We start from the raw sequence: 15,056 nt of genomic DNA, 5'->3' as shown, positions 1-15,056 counted from the left end.
GATGTAATGGTACATTTCTCCAAATCTGTTCTGATGAAGAAACAAACTCATCTACATCTCGGATGGCCTGAGGGTAAATACATTTTTAGCAAATTTTTATTTTGGGGTGAACTATTCATTTATTACAAAGGTTACAAAAAGAAACAAAACGCCAAACTACAAACCACAAGTGCACGAGTGGCACTGCACAACACAATGGATGGGTTTACTTGCGTGACAATTTACTTGTTCAGTGGGGTCGTGCAGATATCCTCTCTCTAACGGTTCAGCCGCAGTGTTTGGCTTCCAATCAGCTCATAACTAAATAAAACAGGCTGTGTGACAATGAGGAATGCCAATGATCACCCCACTGTGTGCCAGCAAACAGCTAGATTCTTTTCCTTTGAAATTCTCTTGGAAATCTGAATGTTTTTGTCACCTCTTAGTAGGGCATTCCTCATTTTTTATATATGATTTAGGAGATATATCTTGTCCATTTTATAAACAGGGAACGAAAAGGAGCAGACGAGTGAAAGGGATCAGGGAATGGAATGAGCCAGATTTGCACTCGGGTCGCTTGCATCAATTTACAGTATGCGTATCACTCTGAAATACATGAAGGGTAAATATATGTCAGAGTATTACATTCTGCTAGCAAAGTGTCTTTGAGTGTGACATGAGAGTGCTGCTTCACAGAAAAAGGGGGACAAATAAATGCAGGAGTGTTACCGAGAGATAACTAAATGAGAGCACACACACGCTTACACTCACACTCTCCCTTGTTCGTGTGTAGGTTTCAATGATTCTGTCAAAATCATAAGAGGCACTTCTCTATTTGAGGAACAACTGAAGTCTCAAAGCACCTGTAAAACACACATAATTAGTGTTCATTTTCTCACAGTAAATGACACGACTCGCTGGCGGGCTAATGGTTCCTTAGGTGAATGGGCATTTCACTGGATGTGATAATACCTGGATGATGGTTTTGTTCACTGATTGTGTATGGGCAAGTTAGAGGTGTAGTTTTTCTCACCAAAGCGAAGTCTTTGTTCAGGATCATTTGTTCCATCAGAGAGGATTCATTGTGGAAGAGATGAGGCTGCATATGACTCCACATATGAGGAAACCACCAGAACTCATCAACATATTTCAACAACAGATCATCTCCATCATCTTCCTCCTGCGTACCTACACAAACAAACATGAGCTCATTAGCATACTGGGCATTTCCTTTGGGCCTGTGGAATTGAAAAAAATAAACATTCCTACATTTCTAAAAATCTTAAATTCCTAAAACTCTTAGTCAATGTCTAATGGCATCATGGAAGAACGAATGTCATTTCCATTGCAGTATCACTTCCACCACAGCTCAAACATTTATTTAGTTTAATAGGATTCTGTGGTGGAAATGATGGTGAGGGAAATATCATTTTAGGCTCCTTTGTATTGCTAAAGCTAATATCTAGTTTCATAGTATTTATGTATACATAGCATTTTACGTATTCTTATACAATTAAATATTTTCAATTTTTATATAATTTGACAAAATCAGATTTAATTGGATATTATGCTACACACACACACACACACACACACACACACACACACACACACACACACAAAGTTCGAAAGTATTTTAAAGATTTAAAGTCTGGGTCTGCAAACTGTAAGCATTAAAAAGTCCAACAAAAATACATATTTCATTACTTGAAATAAAATTAAACTAAATTAACAAAAAATAATCAACACTTTAGTATAGGGACCAATTCATATTTCTCACTATTAACTAGTTGCTTATTAGCATGCCTATTATTAACATATTGGCTGTTTATTAGTACTTATAAAGCACATATTCTGGATGGCTATATTCTACATCCCTAATCCTAACCAATACCTGAACTTAAAGGTGCAGTAGGAGATCTTGGAAAATGCTAACTTTAGCCTGATAGCACTGAAAGCGAACGTCCCACCCTCCCTGCAATCACCGTCCAAAGCCACGCCCCCTGAACGCATATACGCTCACAGACCTGAATACCAGAGACAACATTACTACAATAGGCTACATCAGCGGTTCCCAATTCCAGTCCATGTTCCGAAGTAAACTTGAACGGATTTCCCCTGCTCAGGGAGTAGGGAGCAATGAACACTGTGTAGGGATCATATAGATCGGAACACAGTCCATGCACGTAGCTCCCTTCTAACAAACTGGTTATCTGAATCGGGTGTGTTAACTAAGCGAGACACACAAAATATGCAGAGTGGGGCAGCGCGAGGACTGGAATTGGGAACCGCTGGGCTACGTGCGTGAACGCGCTGATGACGTATCCTGTCTGCGCGAACCGGGTATGCTAATACAGAGGTATGCTAATACATATATTGACAAGCAGGTAGGAAAGCCAAGCGGACCGAGTGTTTTGATTGGACGAACATTTCTTTGTCCTACGCCTTTCACAGAATATATAAATACAGATAAAGACATTTAGACCACTTAACTTAATGATTGCTATCGGGATGTGAAGAGACTTTCAACCAGCATAACAAAAAAATTTTCTGAAGACAATCACATATTGCACCTTTAACAACTACCTTACTATTAATAAGCAGCAAATTAGGAGTTTATTGAGGCAAAAGTTGCAGTTAATGGTATGTTAATAGAGGGAATTGGACCTTTAAATAAAGTGTGACCAATAAAATATAAATACACTTAAACTTATTTAATTTCTTATATACTTATTTAATAGGTTGCCAAGGCAACACTTAAAAATAATGCTGATTTAAAATATTGAAACCTAAACTAAAACTAAAATCCATATAGACATATATAAAAAAAACTCTTGAACTAAACACTTTAACTAAAGTATCAATGATACTAAAATAACACTGGTCTCTTCCTGTCTACGTACGTGGTTCTTGTCTAGAATAAGCTACAATTTGCTAAAGTAATCAGTGACACTAATATAAACTTAATTTAGTTATCCACACACACACACACACACACACACACACACATTTAAAATATTGAAACCTAAACTAAAACTAAAATCCATATAGACATATATAAAAAAAACTCTTGAACTAAACACTTTAACTAAAGTATCAATGATACTAAAATAACACTGGTCTCTTCCTGTCTACGTACGTGGTTCTTGTCTAGAATAAGCTACAATTTGCTAAAGTAATCAGTGACACTAATATAAACTTAATTTAGTTATCCACACACACACACACACACACACACACACACACACACTTCAAAAATAGAACATGTGAACTCTAACAAGATGAACCAGAGAAACTTCAGAGTTGCTATGGCAGAGTTCTGTTACCATGCCAATCAGAATATTACTTTTTATAGCAGTGTGATCATGTATGTTGTAACCAATTAGTATTTACAGTTTATCTTTTAACACATTTTATCTTTTAACACACACATAGTTACCTGTATGGAAGAATTTCCCAGAAAATCCCAGGTTAAAGGTGAAGTTAGAAATGTACGACCTCAGCATGTTCTGTGTTTCTAGAAGAGCCTGGAAGATAAAAACATCAAACATTAGAAGCTGAAGATTGCACTGTTGACTGCCTATCCACTGCTCAGTACTTGTCCATTCATCCATTATATATCAATCAACCATAATATACACCACAATATTGAACTTTTTGAATTAACATCATGCGGTAGTATATGTGTGCACGGTCTGAATATATGCATATAAGGATGTGATCGATCTTTCCGGGATGAGTAATGGCATTTGGGTTTGGCAGGTGCCTCCTTGCAGCAGTTCCAATAAAACAGTCTAATATATTTCTAGCCTAAGACACCATGCAAATACAATCAATATCTGTCTGACAACTGACAGTGAGTGTGAGCGTGTGTGTCACTGTTTTGTAGGATATATGGTAATATCGCAGAAGGCAGGAAGGGGCGTGTTGGCTGACTTAAACGGTGTCATCAAGTCATTACTCACAGAGCTCGGGAAGATATGCTGACACACACTCCGGCACACAGGCAGACACACACGGACGGGACCCAGGAGACACATGTAATATATTTGATTTTATCCTCCAGTGAGAGTGTGGCAGTTATCTCTGATGACATTTTGGTAATTAATTCCATTTACATTCAACTAAACATCAGCAACAAAATCAGCACAGGTACTCGCATCCTGGTAATCAAATCAGCTTGCCCACGTGACTGTGTGCCAGTCTATGTGCGCTTTGCATCTTAACCTAATAGAGTGGCATTTTGATCGAGCGCTCATTAATTTAAAATGATCTGGCCTCATCTAATTCAATGTTCATGCCGTAATGTGATATTACTAAAACGGAGGCTTTTGGTGAGATGCCTTTTTGAATATTGAGCGAAGTGTGTTATGTGTTTTTTGGGAGGTTCAGCCTGATGTTCGATGGCTCGTGGCTCAGGAAGCAAGGTAAAGGGGAGTGAGTAAGATAAACCTGTGAGTAAGTTACACCAACTCTTGCATCAAGGTATCTGTATCTGTATGTTTTTTTCATGTGATCATATAAACAGGAAGTATCCATCAGTATTTAAGCACATGGCAAATGGACTATGTACACTGAAAGAAATTTGGTGTCGAAACAATTTTCACTCAGAAATTGCTAGTAAATTTTGCAAATGATTACAAAGAAACAGCAAGTAACACATTGAATTAAAACATTACATTTTTATAAGTATATAAACTGAAGTTTTTTTTTTAAACATTTGAAGTTTTAATGACTTCTTTGCCAAAACATTTGATTGGTTTCAGCAACCTATTTGAATTAAAATTAATTTATTGCAATAACGGCCTTGTTTATGATATTTGGAATTAATAAGAGGACCTAAAGGAGTGGAGTTTTTTTTTGTCTACCTACTGTATATGTTTTTTATAATGCTTAAAATGTAAACATTTTTTTTGGAAAATTTTTTGATATTTGCTTTTTGTGGTTGACCCAATTTTTCCATCACAATGTACAATATAAATATTTACAATGTAAATATTGTAAGAATATTTACGTAATAAAAATATAATAAAAATGTATATAAGTAGTAAAAAGCATCAGAGTCAAACTCTATGTGGTTTATTTTATATTAATATACATGTAAAATAAAAAGGTAAATAAATTAAATAAATTAAATCATAAAAGAAAGGAAGACAATTACTATATTATAATTAATAAATAGATTACAGCAAAAAAAAAAAAGAAATATAAGAAATAATGTATGTGGAATTTTACTTTACTTGAAAATTTAAATTGATTAGTTCATCAAAAAAGCCATATGTTTGTGGCATTCTGTCATAAATTAATTTTGAATTTATCCAATGAGAGGCTTGTTTTAACCAATGATAACAGACGCCTTAAAAAGTGACAACAAACGGGACCTCATCTTACCCTGCAAAATGTAGATGGGATGTATTCTGTTGCAGGAGTGAGAGGGAAGAGTTCAAATAAAAGAAAGAGAGAGAACACATTTAATATTGATGTGGGAATCTGGGATGTTGGGAATCTGACATCATAAGATAAGAATGCCAAGTGCAGGAGAGATGGGAGGGGAATGACAGGATGAGAGGAGAGAGTGAACCTGAAATTGATGACAGAAGGAAAAAAGAGATAGACAGAGCTATTCTAGGAGATTTTTAGACACAAAGTTTCCTGTTCTCTAAGCAAGCCGTGACATGCGCACACACGCATAAATTGCAAAACTCTTCCAAAATGTGACTCTAAAATAGCAACACAAACAACAAACATATCAGAAAAGTTACCGAAACTTCCTCAGCTCATTTCTACAGTCTGCAGCACCACTGTCAGGGTCCTCTTGATTAAAATGCAACAAACTGAGCTAAATTAATTATTTAATGGTTAGGTTTTAAACAGCTCTGTCTTAAATCGATTCCTTACATTTACTGCGCACACTTCAAAAGAGTGCACATGCATCATTAATGCATTAATAAGCCAAAGAAGCAGCTTCATAATGGCATCATAGTTCTGATGCTTCCCGTCAGTTTGGAGATGCAGTGCACGCTGTCATAAGAGCCAAAAATAGTTTATTTTGAATAATCTGTGTTTTATTGTCATTTATAATAACCAAAACCTTCACATGCTTTACTCCAGTATGATATTATTTCTGGTTTTGAGGTTTGAGGGTTACTGTAAATTTTGAGCCTTTGGCTTGGACTACATTTTTATAAACCAGTCTTTTGGGTCTCACTCCAGGCAGTTTATGGTTAAGGGTGTTGATGGGGTTCAGCCTATGATTATTTGGTGAGAAGGTTCTTCCAGGACAAACAAACAACGTTAAGTCTGTGAACCTAATTAACACATTGTGCAAAGTGTTCACATGTACAGGATTTATCACAACAGTTTTGCACTGGGTGTGAATTACAAGGAGGTTTAGGGAGGACTAGAGGGATCTAGATCATCTAATTAAAGAGGAAATTGATGTTATGCAATTGATGTCAAAATGAACCATTTAAAAAACATATATGCTTAGCAGCCTGAATTTTACATATTAAGTTTAAACAGCTTGTGAAGCTTAATATAATTAATATATATCATATTATAACAATACAATATAATTTCATCCTCCCCTATGACACTGCCTGAGCTGTCTAATATATAAATGCATAGAACAAAATGTCATGGAAAATTCTAGATAATAAACCACTCAGTGAAATTGGAATGGGTAGAATTGTATCTTATAATGCATTTGCCACATCTCGCTATGAAGCTTACCAAAAGTATTGTTAAAAATATTTAAAACTATTTTTTTGAAAAATAGGCTAATACTATCATCTGCTGAAGCAGCATATTTCGTTTACAAAGTAACCACAAAAGTTTCAAACCTTCAGAAGAACAAGACTAACCTCCACAGACTGTGTCCTGAAAATTTATTTTATTTAAACTACAAATAAACAGTAAATATTTGCACCTGATATTTAATATTTGATTTTATATAATCTAACTTACGTTTTTAGCATTATTCATGTTAAAATATGCTGCTTCAATAAATGATAGGGTTAACATATTTATAGTTTGTTATTCCACAACACTCTGGATAAACTTTATAATCTATAAACATCAGAAAAACATATATATATATATATACATATATATATATATATAAAAATGATTTTAAAAAAAGATTGACAATGAAAGTATGAAAGATTCAAAAAAGATTTTAAAAATATTTTTAAGTAATCAAAATGTAATCTTTTAAAATCTCTCTAATGTTTCTAACTAATCAAAAATGCCATAAAATATATTTCTGCATAATTTGTAATTTTTCATTGGCAGTTTTCTTGAATAACTGAAGTGCATAAGGGAAATATATCTAAAATATAAATCAACAAATATTTGTAACTTGTAAATACCAACATCAGTCACTAGGAATGGGTGTTTCTGCCAAGATTACGACTGGCATCACTTCTATGGCCTGCACTAATCCAGATGCTGTGTCTGGGTACTAGTGGCATTGGAAAATTGCCATTGGCTTTCAGAAAAAACACATACACAAAAGCCTCATTCCCATACTCACAAGCTGTCTTTGCCAGCTTCAAATAGAGATCGCACACATCTCTTTTTAAATAATTTTTAAACTTATTGTCTTTGGTTGACCTAAAATGCCTTGGATGAACTGAAGTGGTGGAATCACTCATTTGAATTCATTAATCAGCTTCACCCTAATAAGTAACCGCATACGCTCCGATCCACTGAGCTAGTAATCAGACAAAGTAATCAGAGCATACAATGATACGGTTTCTTCAAGGAAAGTGCATTCTACTGACTTTTTCTCCACAGAAATTTAATCAGTGCCCTTAAGATGTAATGGAGAGATGTATAATTCACTTGCTCAATGCAGGTGTGCAGTACAAATGGACAGTTTCATAAGATTTATTTTGCAGAATTGTCTTTAACTGAAGGCAATGTTGAAATAAAAGTTCAATATTCTTGCATAAAATAGACTTCATTAATATAATACTGGAGAGTTTCATAAAAACAATTTTTGAAAAGTAATATTTAGGGGCTTCTTTTCCTGGAGGCAACACTATGTGACAATGGAAAGAAATTAATCAAACTCTTTGCCATTGCTTAATATGAAACACTGCTACATGACGCAAACTAATGAAAATTGTCTTTTTTATTTGATTAAATGCCAAGTAAATACTAAGAGGTAGATATTTAATAATGGACGATGAAAAAAACCCCATCTGAATACTAATCATGCTGGCCTTCGTTATGTTCATATCCATTAGACTGTCGCACAAATTGCTTCTAGGAAAAAATATATATTTAAAGAATTTGCAAATAGCATACAATTAATTTAGATTAAATGTTTGAAATTGAAGTTTACTCATTAACAAATGTGAATATGTCACACTTTCTTTACTGACCATATTATTGTTATCGTATATGCGTCGTGTTTACAAAGCAAAGAAAATTTGGTGCAAAGTTTGTTACATATTGTTCAACAGAAGGTTAACAGAGACAGTCAATGTGTCAAACTGATATGTAAGTGCTTTTTTTATTTATTTCACAGGCTCCTTTTGAGCACATAAAATTATTCCAAATGTTTCCCCAAAACTACAATCAAATATAAACAACTGTAAGTTTATCAGTGAGTTCATAGTGTTTAGATCCTCATAAAAGAACAGTGAGGGGGAGAAAGGGACTGATAACCAGAATTAAGGTCCTTGCACACTGAGTCCGAAACTTTCGTATGCGTTTTTCCGTGTTTTCCTTTCCTATCAAAATGCTTGCTATGGATGCGAAAACGCAGAAAATCGAACCTCGTCCGAATTTTTTTTCATGACGGACGAAAGTTTCAGAGGCAGTGTGTAAACGTGATTGACACAACGTGAGCTGAAATTTCAGTGCAGAGAAATTTCTTTTTTCTTTTTTATCACAGAATATACTTTGAGTGTCCTGGTTCGGGTACCATTACCACTAATCTGCAATTAGTGTGCAGAGACCTTTAATCAGATTAACTGGCTTTTATTAGACTGCAGAGTGAACAAATTATATTTAAAGATTGCCAACACATCTGTGCTTCATTTCATTTCACACACATATGTAGACGACCCTGTGGCGAGGGATAAAAAACACACATCCGTGTCGAGACCGGTTTATGTTTATCACTCATTCTTTATACCTTTTACCTATCAAACGCACTGCTCTCTTTTGGGTTCTTACATTATCTCGTCTCATCCTTCACTCTTTCAACTGAACGTTTCTTTTTCTCTCCTCTCTTCTCGCGTCTCTCTGCTGACATTGAGGGCCGATCAGGGAGAAGATAGAGTGACAGAGATGCATGTTAATGACCTGAAAGCACTGATCGATTCCTCACAGGGGAGAGATAGAGGGAGAGGGAAGGAGGGAGAAAAGAGTGAAAGTGGTGGAGGGAAGGAGGAGGGGACCTGTTGAAATGCTGACAAATAGCTGAAGACATCTGGGCAGGCAAGAAGACGAACATGCCCCCAGAGAATGACAGAGAGAGAGGGACAAAGAAAGAGAGAGACAGCCATTTCTAGAGTTTTGTTAGCAACATGTTTCTTAAATAGTAAACTGACAAACCAACTATCTATCTATCTATCTATCTATCTATCTATCTATCTCTGTCCGTCCGTCCGTCCATCCGTCCATCCATCATCCATCCATCTATCCAATCTATGTATCTAGTTTACCTCAGCCAGTTCATGTTAGGTCTGTGTTTAATTACTTTCTAAAGCCATAAAGCTCAACATGGTCTGTTGTGGATCAAATATGCTTTTCAAAGGCAGACTATGTGCATATGTGTACATGTGTGTGCGTGCACCAGGGGATCCGGGAAAGGCTCCACATGTAATATTTATTGGACATGAAATCATTGCTTATTCCTGAGGCCATGAGAAAAAGGAGCATGCATATATACTGTAGTACATGCCTATTAATCTACCTCAGTGAAGCCTCATTCTCAGATTACTGGAGGAAAAATGCTACTGTCAATTAGTTTTTTGTTTGACTGTGTGTGTCTGTGTATGCATTCTTTCTTTTTGGTAACACTGTTCATTCTTTATGCATATATACAAAATATGTCCTACTGATGTCATGCGGGGTAGAAGAATACAGTGGGAAGATGAAGCCATCTAAATGATGTAGGGTTGTGTGTGACATTGGACTGTTTCCTGTGGGACCAAAAGTGGTCTCCCTCATGAAAGCTGAATAATTTTGTAAGTTGCAATTTTTTATTCCTGTACAATAAAAGGTATATAAGCATTTACATTTCAATGACTGGTACCAATATAAACATATGACCATAAGATGACTATGTCATTTTATAAACTGTAATTTATCTCAGCAATAGCACTGTTCCAGAGCACAATAATTCTGATTAAAATATACTTTTTTTCCTGAAATATTTTGCATCCAAAAATCCAAATACATATATTTTCTTTCTTCTGTACAGAAAGCTTACTGAACTGAGACTTCAAAACCAATGCACACACTGAACCATCATTTTTGTGTGACGTTACAGCCAGTGATTACATGCATGTTCTTATGGAAAACAGCAGATCTGACATGTGACATTCATGCAACCCTTAGTGAAATATAAATGTATTTGAAATACACTTATTTCATGCTAGGTATACTATAAATACATTTACATACTTATGTATGTTAATAAAAATACCCTGCATTTGTACTTTTAGTTTACTAAACTGGTATAGTTAAAGCCTGCAAAATTGGAACAACTAATTTTGTACTTAATGCCTTTTAATTGTGCGGAAGTAGTGCTGAAGTCCAACTAAAGATATACTGAAGTATATCTGAATGTGCTAAAGTGAAACTATTTCAAGTATTCTTCAGGTATACTTTAAATATCTTGCATTTAACGACTGATATTATTCAAAGATCACACAATCCTCATCAATAGTGACATTAAATATTGTATGCTTAATATTAAGAAATGTGCATTGTGCACAAGTAGTACTTCCAAATAAAGTTTAAGTATAATTTTTATATCAGTAAGTCTCGAGCAGTATGTAAGTAAATATGTTAATACATTTGAACTATAGTATGAAATAAATGTAAATACATTACTTTTTCCACTAGGGACATATGGATGGATACGTGATAAATCAACTACTCTGCAAAAGGACTTGACTGGACTGACCACAGTGTTTTAGACAAATTTTATTTAGACAAACAAATTACTTTTACAAATTACTCAAATATGCAAACATTGTTTTTTTTGCCTCTGAAGTTGCATTCGAAATTCACTTGGCTCAGAAATTTGAGGAGGCACATGCCCACTCAGTTTGAATGGACATGACTCTTCTGACGCTGTTACTATTATATCGTGTTCACAGATGTAGGTGGATGAATGTTTTTAACAGAACTTTCCTTTAGAGATTCATAGCTGCAACAGAAAACACTCCATCTGACCTGAGATGCAGTGGAAACAACAGCTTTGCATAATGTGTATCTTTCTTGCTTACACAGGGGCATCTCTACAACAGGACTTTAACACATCAGCCCTAAATGTACAAAGCACTTCCAGGCTCTTTTTTGGGTAAAATCTGAATTAGAAGGGGCATGAACCATGATACAGACGCAGAGAGGATGAGTATCATCTAGATAAACTATGCTTTTTTTAAGCAGGCGATTGCTAAAGCTTGTACATTTGTATTAGTATAAAAAGGGCGGATATGAAGAATAAGAAGACAAAAATAAAGGTGGAAGAGAAGTAAGGTTGGCAAAAAGAAATAATCCCACACAAATGCCAAACATATTGTTGTCACAGCAACACTCTTTTCTCAGCAACAGCTTTCTGTTTCCCCTCCCTCTTACCACCCTCTTTCTGTCTCTGTTTCTCTATCCATGTATATTTATACTGGCATCTTATCTTAGCAAAACTTTATTTAACAAAACTATAACCTTCCCTATTGGGCCAGAGCTGTGTTCATATACATTTTTATGCCTTAAATGTTTTTTTTTTTTTTTGTTTACAATAAATTGAACATTGTTACAAATTCTACAGAATTAAAAATGTCAATCGGCTGAAACTGCAAGAAAGATTTTTATAGTTTTGAAATATAAAGCCCACAATGCCCTCAAATAAAATGTCTGTTAATCACACAAATTGTAAGTCTGATTCATTTTAGTGAATCAGTTTCTTTTCATTTTTCATTATCTTTTCAACCCCAGTATTACACTGTTTTTAGTTTTATAGGTTTAGTGTAAATCTATGTGTATTAATATGCTGAGGTTGGTGCCCTAATTGATATTGTTGTTTTATTTAACTGAATATCATTTAAAGTTAACATTCCCTTATCTTCAATGTAGTTAGCTACTTTTTGTTATTTGTAAACAAATTTTCATAAGGGTAGATTGTCTGTACTTTAAATTTTATGTAGCTTGGCAAGTAGCTTCCCCAACACAGCTCATGATATGTCAAGTGTGAGAGGACACACATGTGTGAGTGTGTTGTTGATGTGAGTGTGCGGCTGAAAATGAAGACAGCTGCTTAGCAACCTTCGTAGTCCTTTAACGGAAACACACATACACCAGCTCCATCTTACTCAGAGAAGAAATATCATTGGATCAATACTTTCTGAAAATAGGTCTGGTGTGTGAGTTTTTCTCTGGTTGGACTGTGTTTGACCTCCTGAAGCTCAGATTTAACATCAGACTGATGCTTCAGTTTCAATCTGTTCTAAAAGTGTCAGGTTCACATGATTTTCAAACTACCAAAATCACTGCACTGTTCGCATTATACAACATTCTTTCAGTCTGTTGGCTTGTTAGCATAACGGAGCGCACACTACACAATCAAGCACAATTTACAAAATCTCTGACCAACAGGTTTTCCCGTTCAGTGGAGTCTGTTTATACAAAAGAAATAAGAAATTGCCACTGAAATTGGGACTTTGCCAGAAATGTAGTCTAAGAAACAGGTGGCTGTCCAAGTTGGTGTGTGCACTCATTTTTGGCTTTTTTGCCTTTATTTATACTTAACTAATTAGATTGTACAGGAAGCAAAGTGGAAAAATGGGCGATGAGATTGGAAAAAACAAACTGGTACCCGAACCAGGACACTCAAAGTATATTCTGTGATAAAAAAGAAAAAAGAAAACAATTCTTTATTTTCTGCTTCATCATTGGCTGTGGTCATTGTTGCTACAGTACATTTCTGTAAATTTTTTCTCACTACACGTTTATGCACCAATAATACCAAACATTAGGATTTTGAAATGTGTCAAAATATCAGAATTAATCACTGAACAAATGCAAATAAATTTGTAGCATAACTATCACTAAAAACTGTTAGTTCTACATTCACAGATGGCATGAACCACCCACAGTGGAAAGAAAACTGGAAAAGCACTTGCTCAATCTGGCAAGCTCTAATCTGACAACTTCCGAGAGTAAGGGCTCACAGGGTTTTTTTATCAGTCCACAGGGAAGAGAAGTCATGTTAACAAGGAACTGGTTGATTCAATAAGCACTTCAGGGCAGAATTTGGGATGACTATGAGTTCCTACATATTTTCCGCTACTTTTTTCTTCACAACAGTTTGTGGAGACTGATGCACATCAGAAAAGCTGCCCCTAAACAGCAAATAAAACATAAAAATGGCAGTTGGTAAGGTAGCTTTATAGCTTTACATGTCAGACAAAATGTCTCTTTCAGTCTAAGTGGGCGGTTCTTGGTCAGATGCAGCTGTACTGTGGATTAGACCTCATGACATTCAGTCTACATTTTTTTTAATTTTTTTTTAACAAGACCACATTCAAATGTCACTGTAAATTTGCTTTGTTGATCTGGAATACACAACACAAAAACAGAATAAATCCACAAGGAACATTCTAGAAATCCATTTCTCCAAGTCCTATGGGCCTCAGAAGGAATAGTTCACCCAAAAGTGAAAATTTGCTGGCAATTTACTCTTATGCCATCCAAGATGTAGATGATTTGTAGAAATGTAGCTTTACATCTCTTGCTCACCAATGGATTCTCTGCAGTGAATGGGTGCCATCAAACAGCTGATAAAAACATCACAATAATCCAAGTACACAAGAAATCCACACAACTCCCTTCCGTCCATCAATTAACATCTTGTGAAGCAAAAAGCTGAGTGTAATAAATATATTAATCAATAAACTGTATTAACTTCACACCATTGCTTCCGGCTAGACTATTCCTTCATAATCCTAAAAATGTCCTCTATCTGTTATATTGCATTCTCCAGTGAAAAAGTCATCTCATCTAAATCAGGAGAGAAATTTACACTGTTTAGAAAACTTAAAACAGTCCAAAACAGTTCTAAACGAATATGTTGGTAGATTTTAATATGAGAGGACAACAGGGGATTTACTTTTTTACTGAAGGATGCATTATTATGGATTATGGAATTTGAAAACTTTAAATGGCTTAAAGTTAAAATGCCTTTGTGATGGATTTGTTTCTTATACAAACACAGTTATTCACTTCACACAACCTTAACAGATGGACTGGAGTGGTGTGGATTGCATGTGGAGTATTGTGATGTTTTTATCAGTTTTTTGTTTGTACTCCCATTCTGATGGTACCCATTCACCGAAGATGATCCATTGGTGAGCAAATGGATGTATTTCTAAATTTCTCCAAATCTGCTCCCATGAAGAAACAAATTCATCTATATCTTGAATGGTCTGAGGGTGAGTACATTTTCAGCATTTTTTTTTTTTCATTTTTGGGTGAACTATTTCTTTAACTCCCTTTAAATCACTTTTTCTCTCTTCAGAAGTGTCTATAACGGAAATGAGTGGCTGTTCTGTTCTTCTCTCTCATTTCCCTTGTTTTCTAACCCATATTTGTGTGTATGTTTGAGCTGGTGTGTGAGGGGAAGGCTTCAGGAGTCACTTTGATTCTGCTCTCTGTCTCTGTCTGAATGTGTGCAGGTATAGTTTTGATATTGTGAATCTCTTCGCTGTGATTCTGTCTTACAGTACATGTTGAAGTCAGTGTGCAGTTGAAGAAGTGGCAGCTTTGACTTTAATCATCATCTACAGTATATGCTGCTTCAAAGCCAACAATCATACTCACCATGCAGACACACA

General features: G+C 35.3%; 1 protein-coding gene across 1 annotated transcript in view; it reads right to left on the bottom strand.

Annotated features, from left to right (window-relative positions):
• Positions 1 to 15,056, bottom strand: part of LOC107656734 (bifunctional heparan sulfate N-deacetylase/N-sulfotransferase 4-like) — an 80,829-nt gene that overhangs the window by 57,673 nt on the left and 8,100 nt on the right. Inside the window, exons 3-4 of the mRNA XM_016444677.1 lie at positions 3,419 to 3,506; positions 952 to 1,167 (exon numbers count right to left, since the gene is read on the bottom strand). Of these exons, the coding sequence (XP_016300163.1) occupies positions 952 to 1,167; positions 3,419 to 3,506 (304 nt within the window). The remainder of the gene's footprint in view (positions 1 to 951; positions 1,168 to 3,418; positions 3,507 to 15,056) is intronic.

This window comes from Sinocyclocheilus anshuiensis, unplaced genomic scaffold, assembly GCF_001515605.1.
Source record: "Sinocyclocheilus anshuiensis isolate Anshui unplaced genomic scaffold, SAMN03320099.WGS_v1.1 scaffold85, whole genome shotgun sequence".
In the NCBI taxonomy this organism is placed as follows: Eukaryota; Metazoa; Chordata; class Actinopteri; order Cypriniformes; family Cyprinidae; genus Sinocyclocheilus; species Sinocyclocheilus anshuiensis.
Note: the sequence above shows the minus strand (reverse complement) of the source record. Positions and strands in the feature narration are given on the sequence as shown.